Genomic DNA, 16,622 nt, shown 5'->3' with positions numbered 1-16,622 from the left:
CCTCCTTCAGGGATCCGGCAGTGCTCTCTGACATAGCAGTGTGAATCCATCAACTGACTAGCCCTTAATCAGCAAGGAGCTTATTAATGATTAAACCATCGCTGCCGTGTAGACTCCTGAAGGGTAGGCCCTAAGGCACTAGAAGCCGGGTCAGGGAAGACCTGAGTTGGAACGAGAGGGGAGAAAAGAGGTCACTCTTGGTCCCTGAGCCTGAGATGAAGTGATGCCACCTGGGAGAGGAGGAGAAGTCATCGGAGAGGGGTTGAGCTTCCCACTTGGAAGAGCTGCTGAGCCCCGTGCCCTTGGCGGACCTGGGGGGTTCTGCACTGAGCAGTTTACTGCTCGCAGTGTGTGTGAGTGGAGAGGCTGTCTCCCCATCCCTCCGTGAAAGGCTCAGTTTGCCACTGGGCTATATCAGCACAACTGCCTTGCCTCCCCCTGCCTGTTGTGACCTGCACAAATGACTCATGGAGGCCTCCATGAATAGGAAATAATCTTGTATTGAAGGGGATTCAGTGACAATGGAGGGAGCCACGGCTGGACAATCAGAAACCAAGCAGAACCTCTTGATGAGGCAGAGGAGGATTTAATCAAGCATGGGTACCATGCTGACTGTGATGTATGGAAACATGGGTGGATCACAGCTTTAATTCTGAGCTTCCTGGCAGTCAGCTCAAAAAGGGAGACCTGCTCAGTTTCATATTTCACTATGATCATAATCTAAAAAGCAATCAGTTGTGTAGGAGAAGATGAGTGTTGATGCTAGGGCCAGATGAGAAATCTACCTGGAGGTGGATGGAGTGGCCGTCGGGAAGAGGATTCTCCAGTCAACAACATCTTCAATAACATCCTTACAACTGATGCAAGGACAAATTTTCTACATCAACCATCAACCTGGGCTGAGAGTCAGAAAAAGCAATTATTTGGGAGTGACAATATGATTCAGACAAGTTCCCAGCTCTGTTTTCTTTTTCAATGCTCAATGTGAATCTCCCTGTAAGAGTAGTTGGACTCCACAATAAACCCCTCCTCCAAAAAAAAGAGTAATAGGACTATATGTTCTTCAAGCAATTTTCCCTAAATGTTCTTTCAGTTCAGCTTGCAAATAAACACCTCATTGGCAATGAGCTGAAATTGCATCTCTGACAAAAGCCCGTTTGGACTCCAGCTGTTCTGTGCTGCCAGTTAAATCTATGTCCATTTGCTTTGACGGGGAGCTGAGTTGGGAGAGGCGTGACGCCTTCCCGTAGGAGCGTAACCATCCCACCTCCCCTCAGAAGAGTTGAGGGGATCCCCATGGGCACAGCCAAGGGTCTTCTTAGACTCTGTTTTGAATCCTCTTTCAAGCACAGACGAATGGAAGCTCAGAGCTTGGAGTTCTCATCCAACACCATGGCTGCAACGATTTCATTTTAGCTCAGAAACGTTCTAAGGCAGGTGTCTAGTTCTTTGAATGTCGAGTTTTGTCTTTACTCCATCGCCTTGTTGAGTAATCTGAGCTTTGGCTCCTGTGATGGAGCTGTTTGTTGGAGCTGGCATGGACCCTTGGAGCAGGGTCCTCTGAGATCTGGTTAGTAACTGTCTCTTGGATTTGGTGAATCTCTGCACTAGATCCCGGGTGGAAAGTAAAAATCCTGACCCATCTCACAGGACTACTCTAGATTTTTGTGAAGACGTTGATATTCAGCCACCTCAGTACACTCAGCACCTGTTTGCTCCTGTGTTGATTTAGCATTATCTAACATAATAGGGAAGAAAGAGCTGGGACTTTGGAGTCCGACAAACTTAAGTTAGAAATCTGGCCCTCGGTTTATCATCTCCTGACCCTTGGCAAGTGTTTAAGTGTCTCCGGATCTTAGTGTCACCACCTGTAAAATGGAGATAGTAAGCGGGATCGGGGGACTTGAAAGAACGTATGCAAAGTGCTCTGTTCTCATAATCACTCAGTGGTACCACGGGTGACCATGATGACTCAGTTTTTCACACAGGAGCAACTGATCTTGTACTTCAGTTAAACAAACAAACAAACAACTTTTCAGTAACTGAGATGTGCTTTGCTACATGCTCAGGTTTCGGTGTGAATGCCAGCACCACACCTGTGGGGAGACATGTGATCGCTGTTGTGCCGGGTACAATCAGAGGCACTGGCGGCCTGCCACGCGGGAGCAGAGCAATGAGTGTGAAGGTGAGTGCTGGGGGAGCGGTGCTAGGAAGCGAGGCCCCACCCATGATCCCCATCCCCCCAACTCTGAGGACTGATGCAGTGTTTTCCCCATGCTCATGAAGAGGGCGAGATCATGTCAGTCTTAGGGACTCAGAACTGTCTTATGCAGCAAATAACTCACAGACTGGAGGTAACAGTGCCCCACTCTAAATTCAGATACAAATATGAGAACAAAAGTAACAACAATAATGCTCGTTAATTTTTTTTTTATTATTAAATATTTTTTTATTTAAGCATTCACTATATGCAAGGATTGGGCTTTGACAATTGGCCTTTCTTTTTAGCCATCTAAAATGTGTTGCAGCCACTATTAAATTGTAAACCCTTATCATTTCTTAGGATGTGATACTGGATTGGAATCCTAATTATTCTGAGGACCGAGATTCAGAGAAGGTGGTGAGATTGACGTCTACACAGAGAGCTGGAAGTATTGAGGGAATAGGACTGAGGGGGATGCAGGATGGAGGGGACCAGAGAAGGAAGGAAGAAAGAGGAGAGGCTGCTTTTAATTATGGGCACAATATAAAGTAAGAAAACTGTTATTTAAACAAACAAGCCCATGACATCCAACTGAAGATTTTCTTTTAAACCCATCTTCTTAGAAGGCCATATATTTATTCCAATTGCTGGGAACATTTTTGTAACTTTTAGTTATTGGCTTTGGAGACTGTGGCCTATTTTTTCTGAATATTCTTAGCATTTGAAGACGGATTTGCTTTTTTGAAATGACCAAAAGGCGTTTGGATACAGGTTTGTTGAACTAGATGTGTAAGGAAGAATCTATACTTTATACTTTCTGGCCAAATAGTTCTGGTAACTTTAAGAGATAAGACTGATGGTCTCTGTGACCAGCAAAATTACTTAAAATGCATTTCCAGTGGGGAATTCTGAGCACGCTTTGAGAGTTGCTAACATTGTTGGAAGGTGTTGCCCAAGGTGAACGCTCAGGTGATCTCTAGGTCCAGGTCGTTACCCGGATGGCCATTCTCACTTTAGAGTCATAGTTAACAGGTTCCTTTGCAGTGAATTCCTGATTCCTCACCCCTGGATAATAGGGCCCCAAAGAGGGAAAAGTAATAATCAGGGGTTATTTCTTCCAATACTTTCAGGTGCTGGTTTAGGATACTTTGACTGAATAAGTGTCATCACATGAATTCCAACATTCATCGTGCGGTTAGTTTTCCAGACTAATGGAACCGCTCAGTGAATGACAACGCTTTACTCCAACACATATGACAAATTTTAAATAATTTCCTTTCATAAGTTTTTAACCTTTTTACACTTGCCACAATGGTTAAAAATGATAAACAGCCTATGGAAATCAGACCTGTTAAGATATTTGTTAGATGCTTTCCAAATTCCACTTGAGTTACTGCAATTCAGAATAAATAGACTTCTTAAGAAATAACTGACGTAGTAAATGTAAATGCTTAGAAGTTTTAAAACAATCACGGCACCACTGAGGAAATGAAAATAAGAAGGGGCCCAGCCTGTTAAAAACAGGGTAGCTTGAAAATCTAACCCTAACAGATTTATCCGAGAACTTGATTAAAACACAAATTCCTAGAAAGACTCGGAAAATTGGATCTAGGTGGAATGTAGTGAATATATATTCTGCCTAAGAGAGAATGAGTGTTTTACTTGTTAGATCTTTTTTCATCTTGGCAATGTTGAAAATCCTAAATGGGGTTTAAATCGTATTTTCTAATTTTAGAAGCATCATACATTACTTGTAGATAACTTGGGGAATTTTTTTTTAAAAGTAAAATCATTAATACTTTTACTACCCAAAGAGAACCACGGTTAATATTTTGTTAGGTATTCTGGTGTTTTTTTTCATGCATACTTTACATGCTCAAGGGTATATTATTTATACAATTGTATACCCTGAGCTTTTTCACTTGATATTTTAAAATATCTTCCCATATCATGAAAAACTCTTGGACATCTTTTTTGATAGCACGTATTCAATAGTATTGTCATTCTCTGGATTCGAGTGTATCTACAAAGTGTTTGAGTACTTACTGTGTGCTGGGGACGATGCTCTATTACAGACAAAACACGAGCAGTTCTTGACTTCATAGAACTGACAGGCAAGCAAATATACTGTTGTTTGCTTGGCCATTTCCCTATAATTAGATGTTAGGATGATTTCCAGTTGATCACTATTATAGATAGTGCTGGGATGAAAGGCTTAGCGTGTTGACTGGGAACAGGTGTTGGAGTCACAGAAAGACAAGTCAGGATTCTGCCTCTCTTACTCGTGAAGTCTGTGACTGTGTGCACGTCTCTCAACCTCTCTAAGCCTCAGACTCCCTATCTGGGCTATAGGCATAATAGCACCACCGTTAGAAAGTTATTGTGCAGATTAAATGAGATAATGCATGTAAAATGCTTTTCACAGTGTACCAAGAACTCAGTTATTCTTATTAATTAATTAATTAATTAATTTATAGGCTGCCTTGAGTCTTAGTTGTGGCACGGGGGATCTTTATTGAGGCACGCAGGATCCTTTTTCGTTGCAGTGCGTAGGCTCTTTGTTGTGGTGCGCGGGCTACTCTCTAGCTGTGGAGTGTGGTTTTTCTCTTCTCTAGTTGTGGCGTGTGGGTTCCAGAGCGTGTGAGCTCTGTAGTTGGTGGCAGTGCAGGCAGTAGTTGAGGGGCACGAGCTCAGTAGTTGTGGCACTCGGGCTTTAGTTGCTCTGCGGCATGTGGGATCTTAGTTCTCTGACCAGGGATTGAACCTGCGTCCCCTGCATTGTAAGGCGGATTCTTTACCACTGGACCACCAGGGAAGTCCCTCAGTTTTTCTTGACAATAGCAGTAGTAGTAATATTCTCTTTGTGCATAAAGCTTAATTGGCATTCTGGTTTATCTTAATTTGTAATTATATATCTTATTTTTTAAAAAAGAGAAACCTTTCTCACTTAACATCAGATGAAAGAAGGTATAAATTGCATATGACGATAGGCGGTTCTTTGTGTAAAAATCCCCCCAATTTTCCACTGGGGGTATCCCTGGTGTTCCAGAATAGACTTTCTTGTAGCTCAGTGTAGCAACAATACTCTCTGGGGGAATTTACTAAGGGTCTCATAGTCACGGTGGAGTACTAACTTAGAATGCTCTTTTTTCAGCATGCAACTGCCATGGCCACGCCATCGACTGTTACTATGATCCAGAAGTTGAGAGGCAGCAGGCAAGCTTGAATAGCCAAGGCATCTATGCAGGTGGAGGGGTCTGCATTGACTGTCAGGTGAGGCACTATTTAAGTCAACGTGAATGTGTCACAGTAGGAAATGAACACTCAGTAAGCCCTGCTCTAAAAAGATGTCAAGAAAGTGATATGCAATTCTAAGGATTTTCTGACGCCGTTTCTCCACTTTTGTACACAGAAAGCTTGGTTAGCTGGATGTAATTTAGGGAAAATGGACTGAGGCATGTTTGTCCAAACTCCATTGATTAGATTCTTCTTTTGGGTCTTTGCCTAAATGGAGGGGAGAATTCCTGGCTGTCATCCTGACTGTTACCCATCTTATATTAGAAAGGCTCTAAGATAGGAGGGCAAAGAGGTATCAACTTCAGTGCTGACTCTAAATCCTATTTTCAAATGGATTCTGAATCTAGAGGAAGTATATCATGATAAATTAATGATGTCTGCTGTTGACACTAAATAAGAAAAATGGATTTTTCATCCCTCCTATAAGGACGATTGGGTTCACTGGAATTTAGGTAAGAGGAGTGTATGGCAGGGGAGGGTATATGTACATCTGCCTTAAGATATTCATTGAAACTTGTGTAAAATGTTCACGAGTTCGGTCTATATTGCCATTCTGTCTTGTGTGCTTTTAGAGTGATGTTTTGTTAGCGTTGCCAGTAAGCAGGCACTCTTTACGTGAGATGCCCGTTTATGTGGGACCAGGGCTACACACCCTTAGAGAGACCCACCATTCTCCACCTGTCTGCCACTCCACACATTGTGTATCATCTGTCACCACAGTTAATTAAAATACAAGTAAATATAAGTCATAGGTTTGTTACAAATCACAGGGTTTCACGGATAAGTGAAAGATCCCAGGATCTTCTTAAAGCTATGCATTACAAGACCTTCAGGTGATTTGCGTGCACGTTAAAGTTACAGAAGCACTGGACTGTCTGCAATCTGATGAAGGGTATTTATGAAAACCCTACAACTAACATCGTATAAGTGATGAAATATTGAACTCTTTCCTTCTAAAGACTGGGAACAAGGAAGGATGCTTGCTTTCACCACTTTTGTGAAACAGTGCCCTGGAGGTCCTAACCTCTGCGTAAGACAAGAAAAAGAAACAAAAGGTGTTAAGATTGGAAAGGAAGAAGTAGAACTGTTTCTATTTGTAGATGACATGATTCTTTATGTAAAAAAGCCTAAGGAATGTACAAAGTAATTACTAGAACTAATTGAATTTAGTAATATTGCAGGATACAATGATAATATAGAAAAACCAGCTATATATACTAGTAGCAAACAATAGGAAAATGAAATTAAAATTCAATTAAAAATAGTAACAAAGAACATAAAATGCTTAGGAATAAATTTAGCAAAAGACATGCAAGACCTCTATATTAAAGCTAAAAAAACTTTTCTGAGAGAAATCTAGGAAGACTAAATAAATAGAAAGATGTAATATATTTGTGGATTGGAAGATTCAGTATTATTAAGATACCAGTTCTCCCCAAATTGCTCTACACAGTTAATGCAGGTTCTTTTTTTTTAAAGAAGTTGACAAGTGGATTCTAAAATTTATATGGTTATGTAAACGACCTAGAATATCTAAAGCCATCTTGAAGAAACAGAATAAAATTGGAGGACTTATATTATCTTACTTCAAGATTAACTATAAAGCTACAGTAATGAAAACATGGTGCTATTGACATAAGACTAGAAGAATAGATCAGTGTAGCAGAACAGGGAGCACAGAAACAGACTCACACGTGGACATTTTATTTTATTTTATTAATTTATTTTATTTTATTTATTTTTGGCTGCGTTGGGTCTTCGTTGCTGCCTGCAGGCTTTCTCTAGTTGTGGCGAGCAGGGGCTACTCTTCGTTGCGGTGCACGGGCTTCTCTTTGCGATGACTTCTCTTGTTGCAGAGCACGGGCTCTAGGTGCGCGGGCTTCAGTAGTTGTGGCTCGTGGGCTCTAGAGCGCAGGCTCAGTAGTTGTGGTGCACAGGATTAGTTGCTCTATGGCATGTGGTATCCTCCCGGACCAGGGCTCGAACCCGTGTCCCCTGCATTGGCAGGAGGATTATTAACCACTGCGCCACCAAGGGAAACCCCTGGACATTTTATTTTTGATAAAAGTACCAAAGCAATCCAGTGACAGGGGATGGGGAGAGAAGAGAAAAGTCCTTTCAACAAATGGTTCTGGCGTAACTGGATTTATATGGGAAGAAAATTAACTCGGACCCCGACCTCAAATCATACACAAAAACTAAATTGATATGGATCAGACCTAGAGTAAAGTTAAAGCTTTTGAGAAAAATATAGGCAGATATCTTTGTGATTCGAGGATGGACAAAGTTTTCTTAGCTCATAGAAAGCAATAACCATGAAAAATTGACAAATTAGACTTCATCAAAATTAAACACTTCTGCTCACAAAAGACACTGAAGAAAATGAATAGGCAAGCCATGAATAGGGAGAAAATATTCAGAAAACATAAATCTGACAAATGGTTGGCATCCAGGATACACGATATAAAGAACTCCCGCAGCTCAATAATGAAAACACAAATAACCCAATACAATTGAAAACGACTTGAATAGCCACTTCACAAAAGTGGATGTATGAATGGCCAATAAGCATACAACAAAGGGCTTAGCATCATGAGTCATCGGAGAAATGTAAATTAGAGTTACCATGACTTACCCCCAATTTTGGTGAAGATGTGGAGCAACCATACCTATCATGCATTGTTGGTGTGAGTGAAAAGTGGTGCAATTGCCTTGGGAAAATATCTGGCAGTTTTTAAAATATAGTTAAACATACACCTACACCATGACTCACAAATTCCATGCTTAGGCGTTTATCCATGAGAAATGGAAATGTGTGTTTACAAAAAGTTCATAGCAGCTCTATGCACAATAGCCCCAAACTGGAAATAGCCCTGGTGTCCTTCAGAAGTCGAACGGAGGAACACACTGTGGCATATTTACACAGTGGAATACCAACGGGCAGTAGGAAGCAACAAACTGTTGATGGTGCAACAACGTGCAAGAATCTTAACAGCATCGTGTTAAGTGAAAAAAGCCTTCCCAGAAAGAATACCGATAGTATGAAGACCATTTAGATGAAATTTTGGAACAGGCAAAACTAATCAATAGTGGAGGGCTTCCCTGGTGGCGCAGTGGTTGAGAGCCCGCCTGCCGATGCAGGGGACACGGGTTCGTGCCCCGGTCCGGGAAGATGCCACATGCCGCGGAGCGGCTGGGCCCGTGAGCCATGGCCGCTGAGCCTGCGCGTCCGGAGCCTGTGCTCCGCAATGGGAGAGGCCGCAACAGTGAGAGGCCCGCGTACCGCAAAAAAAAAAAAAAAAAAAAATAGTGGAAAAAATCAGAACTGTGGTTGACTGTCGGAGCTGGTGGTGAGGATTGACTGGGAAGAGGCATGGGGACACTTTCAGGGGTGGTGATATTGTTCTGTATCTAGATAGACATCTGGGTTTCACAGGTATATGCATTTGTTATAACTCAGTGAATGTACAAGAGTTTTGCCCTTGTGTATAAATTTTATACCAAAAGAAAAAAAACTATGAACAAACATTAAACTCCAGTTAATTATATGCATACCTTTAGCTATGCATATAATTAACTGGAGTTATTATAATAACAGTTAATATAAATAGTATATAGGGGATGGTAACTGATATCTGCAATTTATTTTGAAATGCATAAATAAGATGGATTAATGGATGGATAGAAGAATGAGTAGATGGATAATTATGTGAAAAAACAAGTGTAGTAAAATGTTAATGGTACACTCTAGTAGACGGGGTATAGGTGTTTATTGTGAAATTTGAACTTTTTGGTCATAAAATATTGGGGGAAAGAGCAATGAAGGAAGGCAAGGAGCACAACATTTTTGGATTGACTGCTCGATTCCTTTCTGTTTGATAAAATATTGTTGCTCTTAATGAAGGTTGAAGATTACCCATGTTATTGTAGATGATGCTGGAAGATACTTTATCTCCATTAACTAAAACAGAGTCTTTAGCTTCTTCCATGGAGACACGACTTCTAATCTAAGTCTTGAACTGTTTGTGTCCCTAATGTGTTCGTCTCACTATTTCCAAACTGTTTGTTTTTCTCTCTCTTTCACACTCACATACACCACACAAAGCTAAGAGATGGAATCAAGAAACAGACGGAGCACATATGGCTACGTTCCCTGCTGCAACAAATCCTACAAAATGACAGGAAAGATACCAAACAAGCAAAATACTCTCTCCTTCCAGAATCCACAATAGCATGCAAAATAAGAGAGTGTTATCAACAGACCAGCAGTTTAAAAGATTCCTGAAAGATAGAAAGCAGAAACAGATACATGCAGGAGAACACAGCTGTGATTATTGGAACAATTTGGAGGTACTCCAAGAGGCAACAGATAGAAGAAATTAACTGTGGAGCTACATTTAAACCTATAAAACATTATTGAAGTTTATAAAAGAAGACCTATATGGAAAGGCATAATATGTTTCCAGACTCAGTATTATAAATATACCATTTTTTCGAAACCAATCTATAAATTCAGTGCAATTTCAATCAGATTTTTAATGAAGATAGACTGTTTCTAAAATTCTTATCGATAAAAGAATATGTCTATGAGAATAGACAAGTAGCTTGGAAAAGATGAACAATGACGGGAGAAATTTGTCTTGCAAGATATCAAAATATACCGTGAATCTGTATTAATGGAGTGTGGGCTCAGTGCAGGGATAGATAGTTCAATAGAACCTAATAGAGAATTTAGAAACAAATTCATGCAGATATTAAAATTTGGTTTGTGGTAAAATTGGCATTTCTGATGAAAGAGAAAGATGGATAGGACATAAATGATGTTGAATAATTGGCTCTTCATTTGGGAAGAAAATGTAACCCTATCTTCTGCCATATACAGAGGGACATGGGGAGTCTGGCACAGGAAGGGAGGAGAACGGGTGCAGCTACAGCAGGGCAGATGGTTTGGTGAGCTACATGGTGATGCGTCAAGATGAAATTTGAGTTTGCTGGTAGAACACGCATACCGTACAGCAAGGTCTGCCTATCAGAAACCCAGCTGCCTTAGTCACTTCTGGCTGTTATAACAAATACACCATAGACTGGGTAGCTTACACAATGAACAGTCATTTCTCGTAGTTCTGGAGGCTGTGAAGTTCAAGATCAAGGTGCCAGCACATCCAGTGTCTGGTGAGAGCCCTCTTTCTGGCTGGCTGATGGCCATTGTCTTGTATTCTCACATGGAGGAGAGAGAGAGAAAGGAAGGAAGCTCTCGCTGTCTCTTCTTATAAGGGCACTAATCCCATCATGAGGGCTCCATCCTCATGATCTGATTACCTCCCCAGGCCCCGTCTCCAAATACATTGGGGATTAGGCTTTCACAAATGAACTTGGGGGGAATACAAACATTTATTCCATAGCACCAGCTAACATGACTGTTTCCTGCCTTTTCTGTGCAGTGCTGGTAATGGGAGAATGATGAAATCTCTGCCATCAGTCTGGGCAGGTGACAGGAAGTGGGAACATCACAGGCAGGCTGGGCCTGCCAAGCAGCCAGCATGTAAGAGCCAGGTCGTTATCCTTCAGGGCACGTGGTTGTCAGAGGTGGCTGTTTTCTCACGTGGTATTGATTTCGCTTTTGTTTCTTGGATATACTATTTTAAGTGTTGGTTTGGGGGTATGTGACATTTTAAATAGGGTGGTCCGTTCTCTGGGATATGGCATTTGAGTAAAGACCTGAAAGAAGTGAGAGAATGGACCAGGCATCTGTCTGGGGGACAGCTTTCCACATGGAGGGGACAGCAGGGCAAAGGGCCTTGAGAGGGAACAAGGGGCCTGCGTGGCTGGAGGGGAGTGAGCAGGGCTAGATGCGTCAGAGAGGTCACAGAGGCCAGATCACTTTGACCTTCAGATGGAATATCGGATGGGGTCTTCCCAGGAGAGTGTGGCCAACGAGTGGACTAGCCCCTAGTCTCGTTTTACTTGAGGTTCACGGAAGTACAAGTCAGCACCAGTGTTGTAGGTGTGGTCAAGGAATTGAGGGAAAGAGAGAGAGTCAGAGAGAGATGGGGTTTAACTGAAGATTGAAAAGCATGTAGGAAAAGTTTTGCTTGGAGGAATTAGGACCTGAGAATGATCAGAGCAGGGCCTGAGGTTTCTAGGTGGGCGTTCCTTAGAAAGCCTCTCTAGATGGTGCCAAGGGAAAAGGAGTAGGTGGGGGTGGGCTACCTCCTGCACAGATCCCATCGGTGCCCACCCCACTCTTCAGCTTGGGCAACGGAGGCTTCCTCATCTCGTGTTGTGTCGTACATATGCAAATTCAGACGCCCACTCCTCCCGGCGAGAGTGCTTCCTAGGTACCTCCAATGCTGAAATCTGGAGCCACTACTGTCCTTGAGTCTCCTTCTGGTATTGGTCCAACCATGACCTTGGTGTCCATGGATAAGTGGTGTATCTTGCCCTCAGGTGGTGCGGGTCCTAGAGAACCACCCAAAACTTGAAGGCAAACTACAGGTATTCTTAGGGTGATTTGTTGCTGTTCTTTGTGTTTTAAAAATATAACTTCTTTGTGGCAGGTGCTTCATTAGACAAACCTTGTGGTAAAGGGGAGAACCCAGGGTACCCACTTGAGAGAACTTTTTCTCATTTCCCACTCCAGTGGGAAAAAAATTGGGAGCCAAGGTTAACCTGATGTCCTCTGTGTATTATAAGCCACAGTGGCAAACAACAGAGTTGAGAGGTTCGTTGGCATTTGATGGAAGAGAGGGTGGACTACAGCTGTTTGCTGTTTGTCCAAGATGTTTATGCGTGTAAACCTTAGGTCAGAGAAGTGGCCAGTATGGTTTTAGACCTCACTGTTAACGTGAATTCAGATTTTAGCCCGCAGGACAAGGAGTGGTAATAAATAAAAGCCTGTAATTAATAAAATCATCTAAAAGGGTAGAGGATACAGAAAGGGTCTTTGTTCTCCTCTCTGTGTTTCTATGCAGACTCCTTTTAAGTCAGTGTGTTATATTTGTTCTTTTTAACTTCCTATTGCCTTTCCTTTCATTAGCGAAAAACACTGTCCTTCTAATTGTTTCCAAATTAGAGAGAGAGAGAGAGGTGGAATTGAGCTAGACCCATGGTATATAGTTCTTGGAAACTGATGATGCGTGTCGGGTAATTTGATCTTTTCTGGCAATTACAAGGATTAGCCGTGAAATATGAAAGGCTGCCTTGTATTGTACTTTCAAATGAGCTCTGTGTATGAACCACATGCCTACATTTTCTATTCCCGTAGCAGAAATGTTTGGGAAATGGTTTCAGACTAAAGCACAGATAAAATTTTGGAATGACGAGAGAAAGGGATCTGTACATGCAGTTTTTTCCAAAATTGGAGAAGATAAAAATACACACATAACCCTTTATCCCTTGGGTTAAACCTAAGGGTGATTTATGATCCATTCATCGCTACTGAAGGAAGCTGTGAAGAGTGGTCCTCTGGAATTTTTGCTCACTCAAATGTCAGGTGCTTCATTAAGTGGTAGAGAGGAAAACTTGGGTTGTCCAGTTCATCGAACTTACCCTCATTTCCTCTTCCAATGGGAAAAAGAATTCCAGAGCCAAGTTCAAGCCAGTGTCCTGTGGTAAATCTTGGAGATTCAAGGTCAAGTTCAGTGCTTTTTGTTTTTGATGACTTTTACTTTACATTTGTGTACAACAGAATTATTTCTCTGGTTGAATAGCACTCTCCCCCCTAAGTTTCTTTTGTTTCTTTCTAGCATAACACAGCTGGTGTAAACTGTGAAAAGTGTGCTAAGGGCTATTACCGCCCTTACGGCGTTCCGGTCCATGCCCCCAACGGCTGCATCCGTAAGTTTCATTCCAACTTGGTGTGTCTTAACTTCAGGGAGGTCATCGGGCTAAATTCTGATTGGCTAGTAATTCCCTTAGTTTTCTCTCTCCATATTATTGGTTCTACTCCTTACTAGCTGTGTGACTTCAGGCAGTTACATAGTCTCTCCGAGAATCAGATTTCATATATATAAATGGAAATGATAATCTAGTCTCTAAGAGTAAATGAAATGCAGTCAAAACCACCTAGGAAAATACTGAGCATTGGGCTTGGCGCATACTAGGCCTGCAACAAATGTTTTCTGTTGTTTTGACATGTTTCTATGATCTCCAGTAATTTTAAATTTCATCAGAATTAGACTCAAGGCAACATAGTAATGATTTCACAAGGATGTAATAATAGTCATAATATTCAAAATAGTTATGATTTATTGAGCACTTGCTATATACAAGGCATGGCCTAAATAATTTCACAAATGTCTTATCTAATTATCATAACAAACTTAAGATAATGTATTATTAGTCTCATTTTTAGATATCGAGAAATCAAAGGGTCTGAGCAGTTAAATATTTTGGCCCAGGTGAGAGAACTACTAACTGGTAGGTCCAGGGTATAGTTCATATCTGTCTAGCACTGCTGTAACGTGCCACTTCCATTATACAGAAAAATGCCACTTTTTTTTTTTTTTTCCTGTGGAATTATCAGTCGTAGCTCAGATTATAGACTTTGTTCTGCATGTGTATTTTATTTGGTTCTTTTATGTTCTCTGGCTATTGCAGTTAGAAAACAGTTCCAGTCCTGAAATTGGCTTCTGTGCCCACCTTCCCCCCCCCAAATTCATTCATCATATCATTAATGTTTGAGAGCATCGAATCCAAAGAATGTGTAAACTCTGATTTGCTCCTCTGTAGGGCATCTTAGTTATGAAAAGGGTGTCCTCGTTTTCCCTCGCTTTTCCACATCCTCCTATGAAGTATGCCCATGATTTATCTTGTGCCCACGAAGAATAAGCTTTGGCAAAGGAAAACAGGACATCGTGAATAAACTCATGCCTTCCTAGGAGCCTGTTTTCCATCACTTTTCTCGTTTCTTTCTTCATCACTGAAGGGGTCTCATGGAGATATTAGAGGCTTAGCAGAAAGAATCCACAGGACACATAAATCCTAAACAAATTAAGCAAAGGACACCAGGAGAAGCCAGGATAGGGGGTTGCTTGGCGCTCACGACTTCTCCAGCCTCCCAGTTCCTCACAGGACGGGGACCCAGCTGAGCTATGACAGCGTTTTTGCTGTCCAAGGTGAGGACTTTTGCCAGGTCAAGGGGAGCTCCCAAGTGAGGGGGTTCCCGAGTGTTTTACACCCAAGTGTGTCCCTCTGGAATGCAAACCCAACAGTCAGGCTGGTTGCAAAAACTGCCTTCAGTAAGCTGTATCACTTGATTCGAACGTTTGGGTTACGGGCACGATCTTGCTGTGCTGTGCACAGATCATATATCAATGTCTAGGCATATCCCACACTTGTGTCCACATCACAGCTGTGTAATGACGACCACTCTGTGGACATTCACAGTTGGCTCACAGCCGGGAGAGGCTGTGCCCAACAGCCCTGCCAGGAGCCCCAGCATGTGCCCGCCCAGCCCCTCCGGTGGTGGCTTGTGCAGGGTTGCCCCCTACACGGTGCACTGGGCGGTGCTCAATGGAATAAACCACATCCTCGAGAACTTCTCAGTGTGACGCTCCTTAAAGCCTGTCTCTGAGGGTCCACGGGGTTCAGTCAATGCAAACCGTCAAGCAGGTGTGAAGTGGAAAACAGGCTGTGCCCTTCCAAGAATCCCTGGAAACCAATGAGGAAGTAGTAAACATTGCCTGAGAAGGGTTAGGACATATTTGCCTTAAGAGGTGCAGTGAAGGACGGACTCCTTGGGATTTCTCTTAGCCTGCAGCTGTCACCCCGACCACGCGGAGGACTGTCAGCAGGGCTTGGGCCACTGCACCTGCAGGCCCAACTTCCGCGGAGACCACTGTGAGGAGTGTGCGGCCGGCTACCACCATTTCCCGATTTGCTCCAGTAAGTCCCAGCTGCGGAAGGAGAGGCCCGGCTTCTCGGCGCTGACCTGGGCTTTGTGCATCGACCCCTGAGTGCATGGCAGGCATGGGGCAGAGGGGTGGTAGAGGGACAGAAATAGGGCCGGGAAGGTTCTATTTGTGTGAAAATGTTCCCCAAAGTTGGGAACATTACATTTTTATAAGTATGTTTTATAGTGTTATTTATCTCCAGAGTGTTAGGCTGTACCATAGACATTACCATCTCAGCAGGTCAAAGGGTCAGATAGTGGCAGTTTCAAAGTAATAGTAATCCATGTGTGGGGTTTTCCTTCGTAAACCTAGAGTAAAGGTCGCGGGCTTCCAGATGTTCGCGTGAGCACACGTAGTGTGTGTGGTAGTTCCGGTGGCCGGGGGGATGTGTCTGTTCTCTCCCACTGTACAGTAGAGCCCTCACCTTATCCCACTGCCGTGATCTAAGAGAACATCTCAGCATCTTGGAGAGATATATACGTGTCTGTTAGAAACAGCGTAGAACGTGGAGCAGGGGAGCGCGTGAAGTCAGCTGTGCAGACTGTTCCAAGAGCCGTGGCCCTGTTTGTTCTGCAGTTAGTGTAAAAACTGGACTTTGGGGTCAGGACGGAGAAACACAGTCTCAGGAAGAGGCTACCCCGTTGCTGCGTTAGTTCTTGCCCATTCCCACCTCACGACTCTGCCATCCCCGGAAAAGCATGTTGAGTTGTGGGGCTCTGTGGACAGGATGTGCACGTGTCCTGGCTCCCACCTGCTGTTCCAGGGTCATTGTTAAACGAGCACCCACTTCCACTGTCAAGTGTTCCAGTTTGGAGGATGAATTACATGATCATCTTAAAGTTAAAGGAACCAGTTTTTAAGCCCAAACATAGTGACACTGAATCAGGGCTCAATCAGTTTAGAATCTATAATGATTGGATAGAGGCTGAGCAGAAATTGCATTTTCATAAGCAAAGTTTTAGGGAAAAAGACTTGAAAGAAAACATTTTTAAAAAGCTAGTCTCGATGTTACATGAAAAAACAATAAAGATACTAAAGAAGTCCAGCTCAGCCCTGCTAGACTGGGACTTAGCTATTGTGAGCACGAAATATCCATTTCTGTTCATTAATGTACAAATCAGAATGTCTGACCATCCTGGTTTTATTACTAGATGCATTTTAAGTGTAGCAACATTTCCTTTCTTTCAGTTAGTTTCCACATGCCGCTTTCACTAAGTCAGAGAGGGCGT

General features: G+C 42.6%; 1 protein-coding gene across 1 annotated transcript in view; it reads left to right on the top strand.

Moving 5' to 3' along the window:
* Positions 1-16,622, top strand: part of LAMA3 (laminin subunit alpha 3) — a 240,940-nt gene that overhangs the window by 60,415 nt on the left and 163,903 nt on the right. Inside the window, exons 7-10 of the mRNA XM_030842611.3 lie at positions 2,070-2,185; positions 5,358-5,476; positions 13,246-13,336; positions 15,254-15,385. Of these exons, the coding sequence (XP_030698471.1) occupies positions 2,070-2,185; positions 5,358-5,476; positions 13,246-13,336; positions 15,254-15,385 (458 nt within the window). The remainder of the gene's footprint in view (positions 1-2,069; positions 2,186-5,357; positions 5,477-13,245; positions 13,337-15,253; positions 15,386-16,622) is intronic.

The sequence above is a fragment of the Globicephala melas genome, chromosome 13 (genome assembly GCF_963455315.2).
Source record: "Globicephala melas chromosome 13, mGloMel1.2, whole genome shotgun sequence".
Classification (NCBI taxonomy): Eukaryota; Metazoa; Chordata; class Mammalia; order Artiodactyla; family Delphinidae; genus Globicephala; species Globicephala melas.
This window is presented reverse-complemented; position numbering and strand designations above follow the sequence as displayed.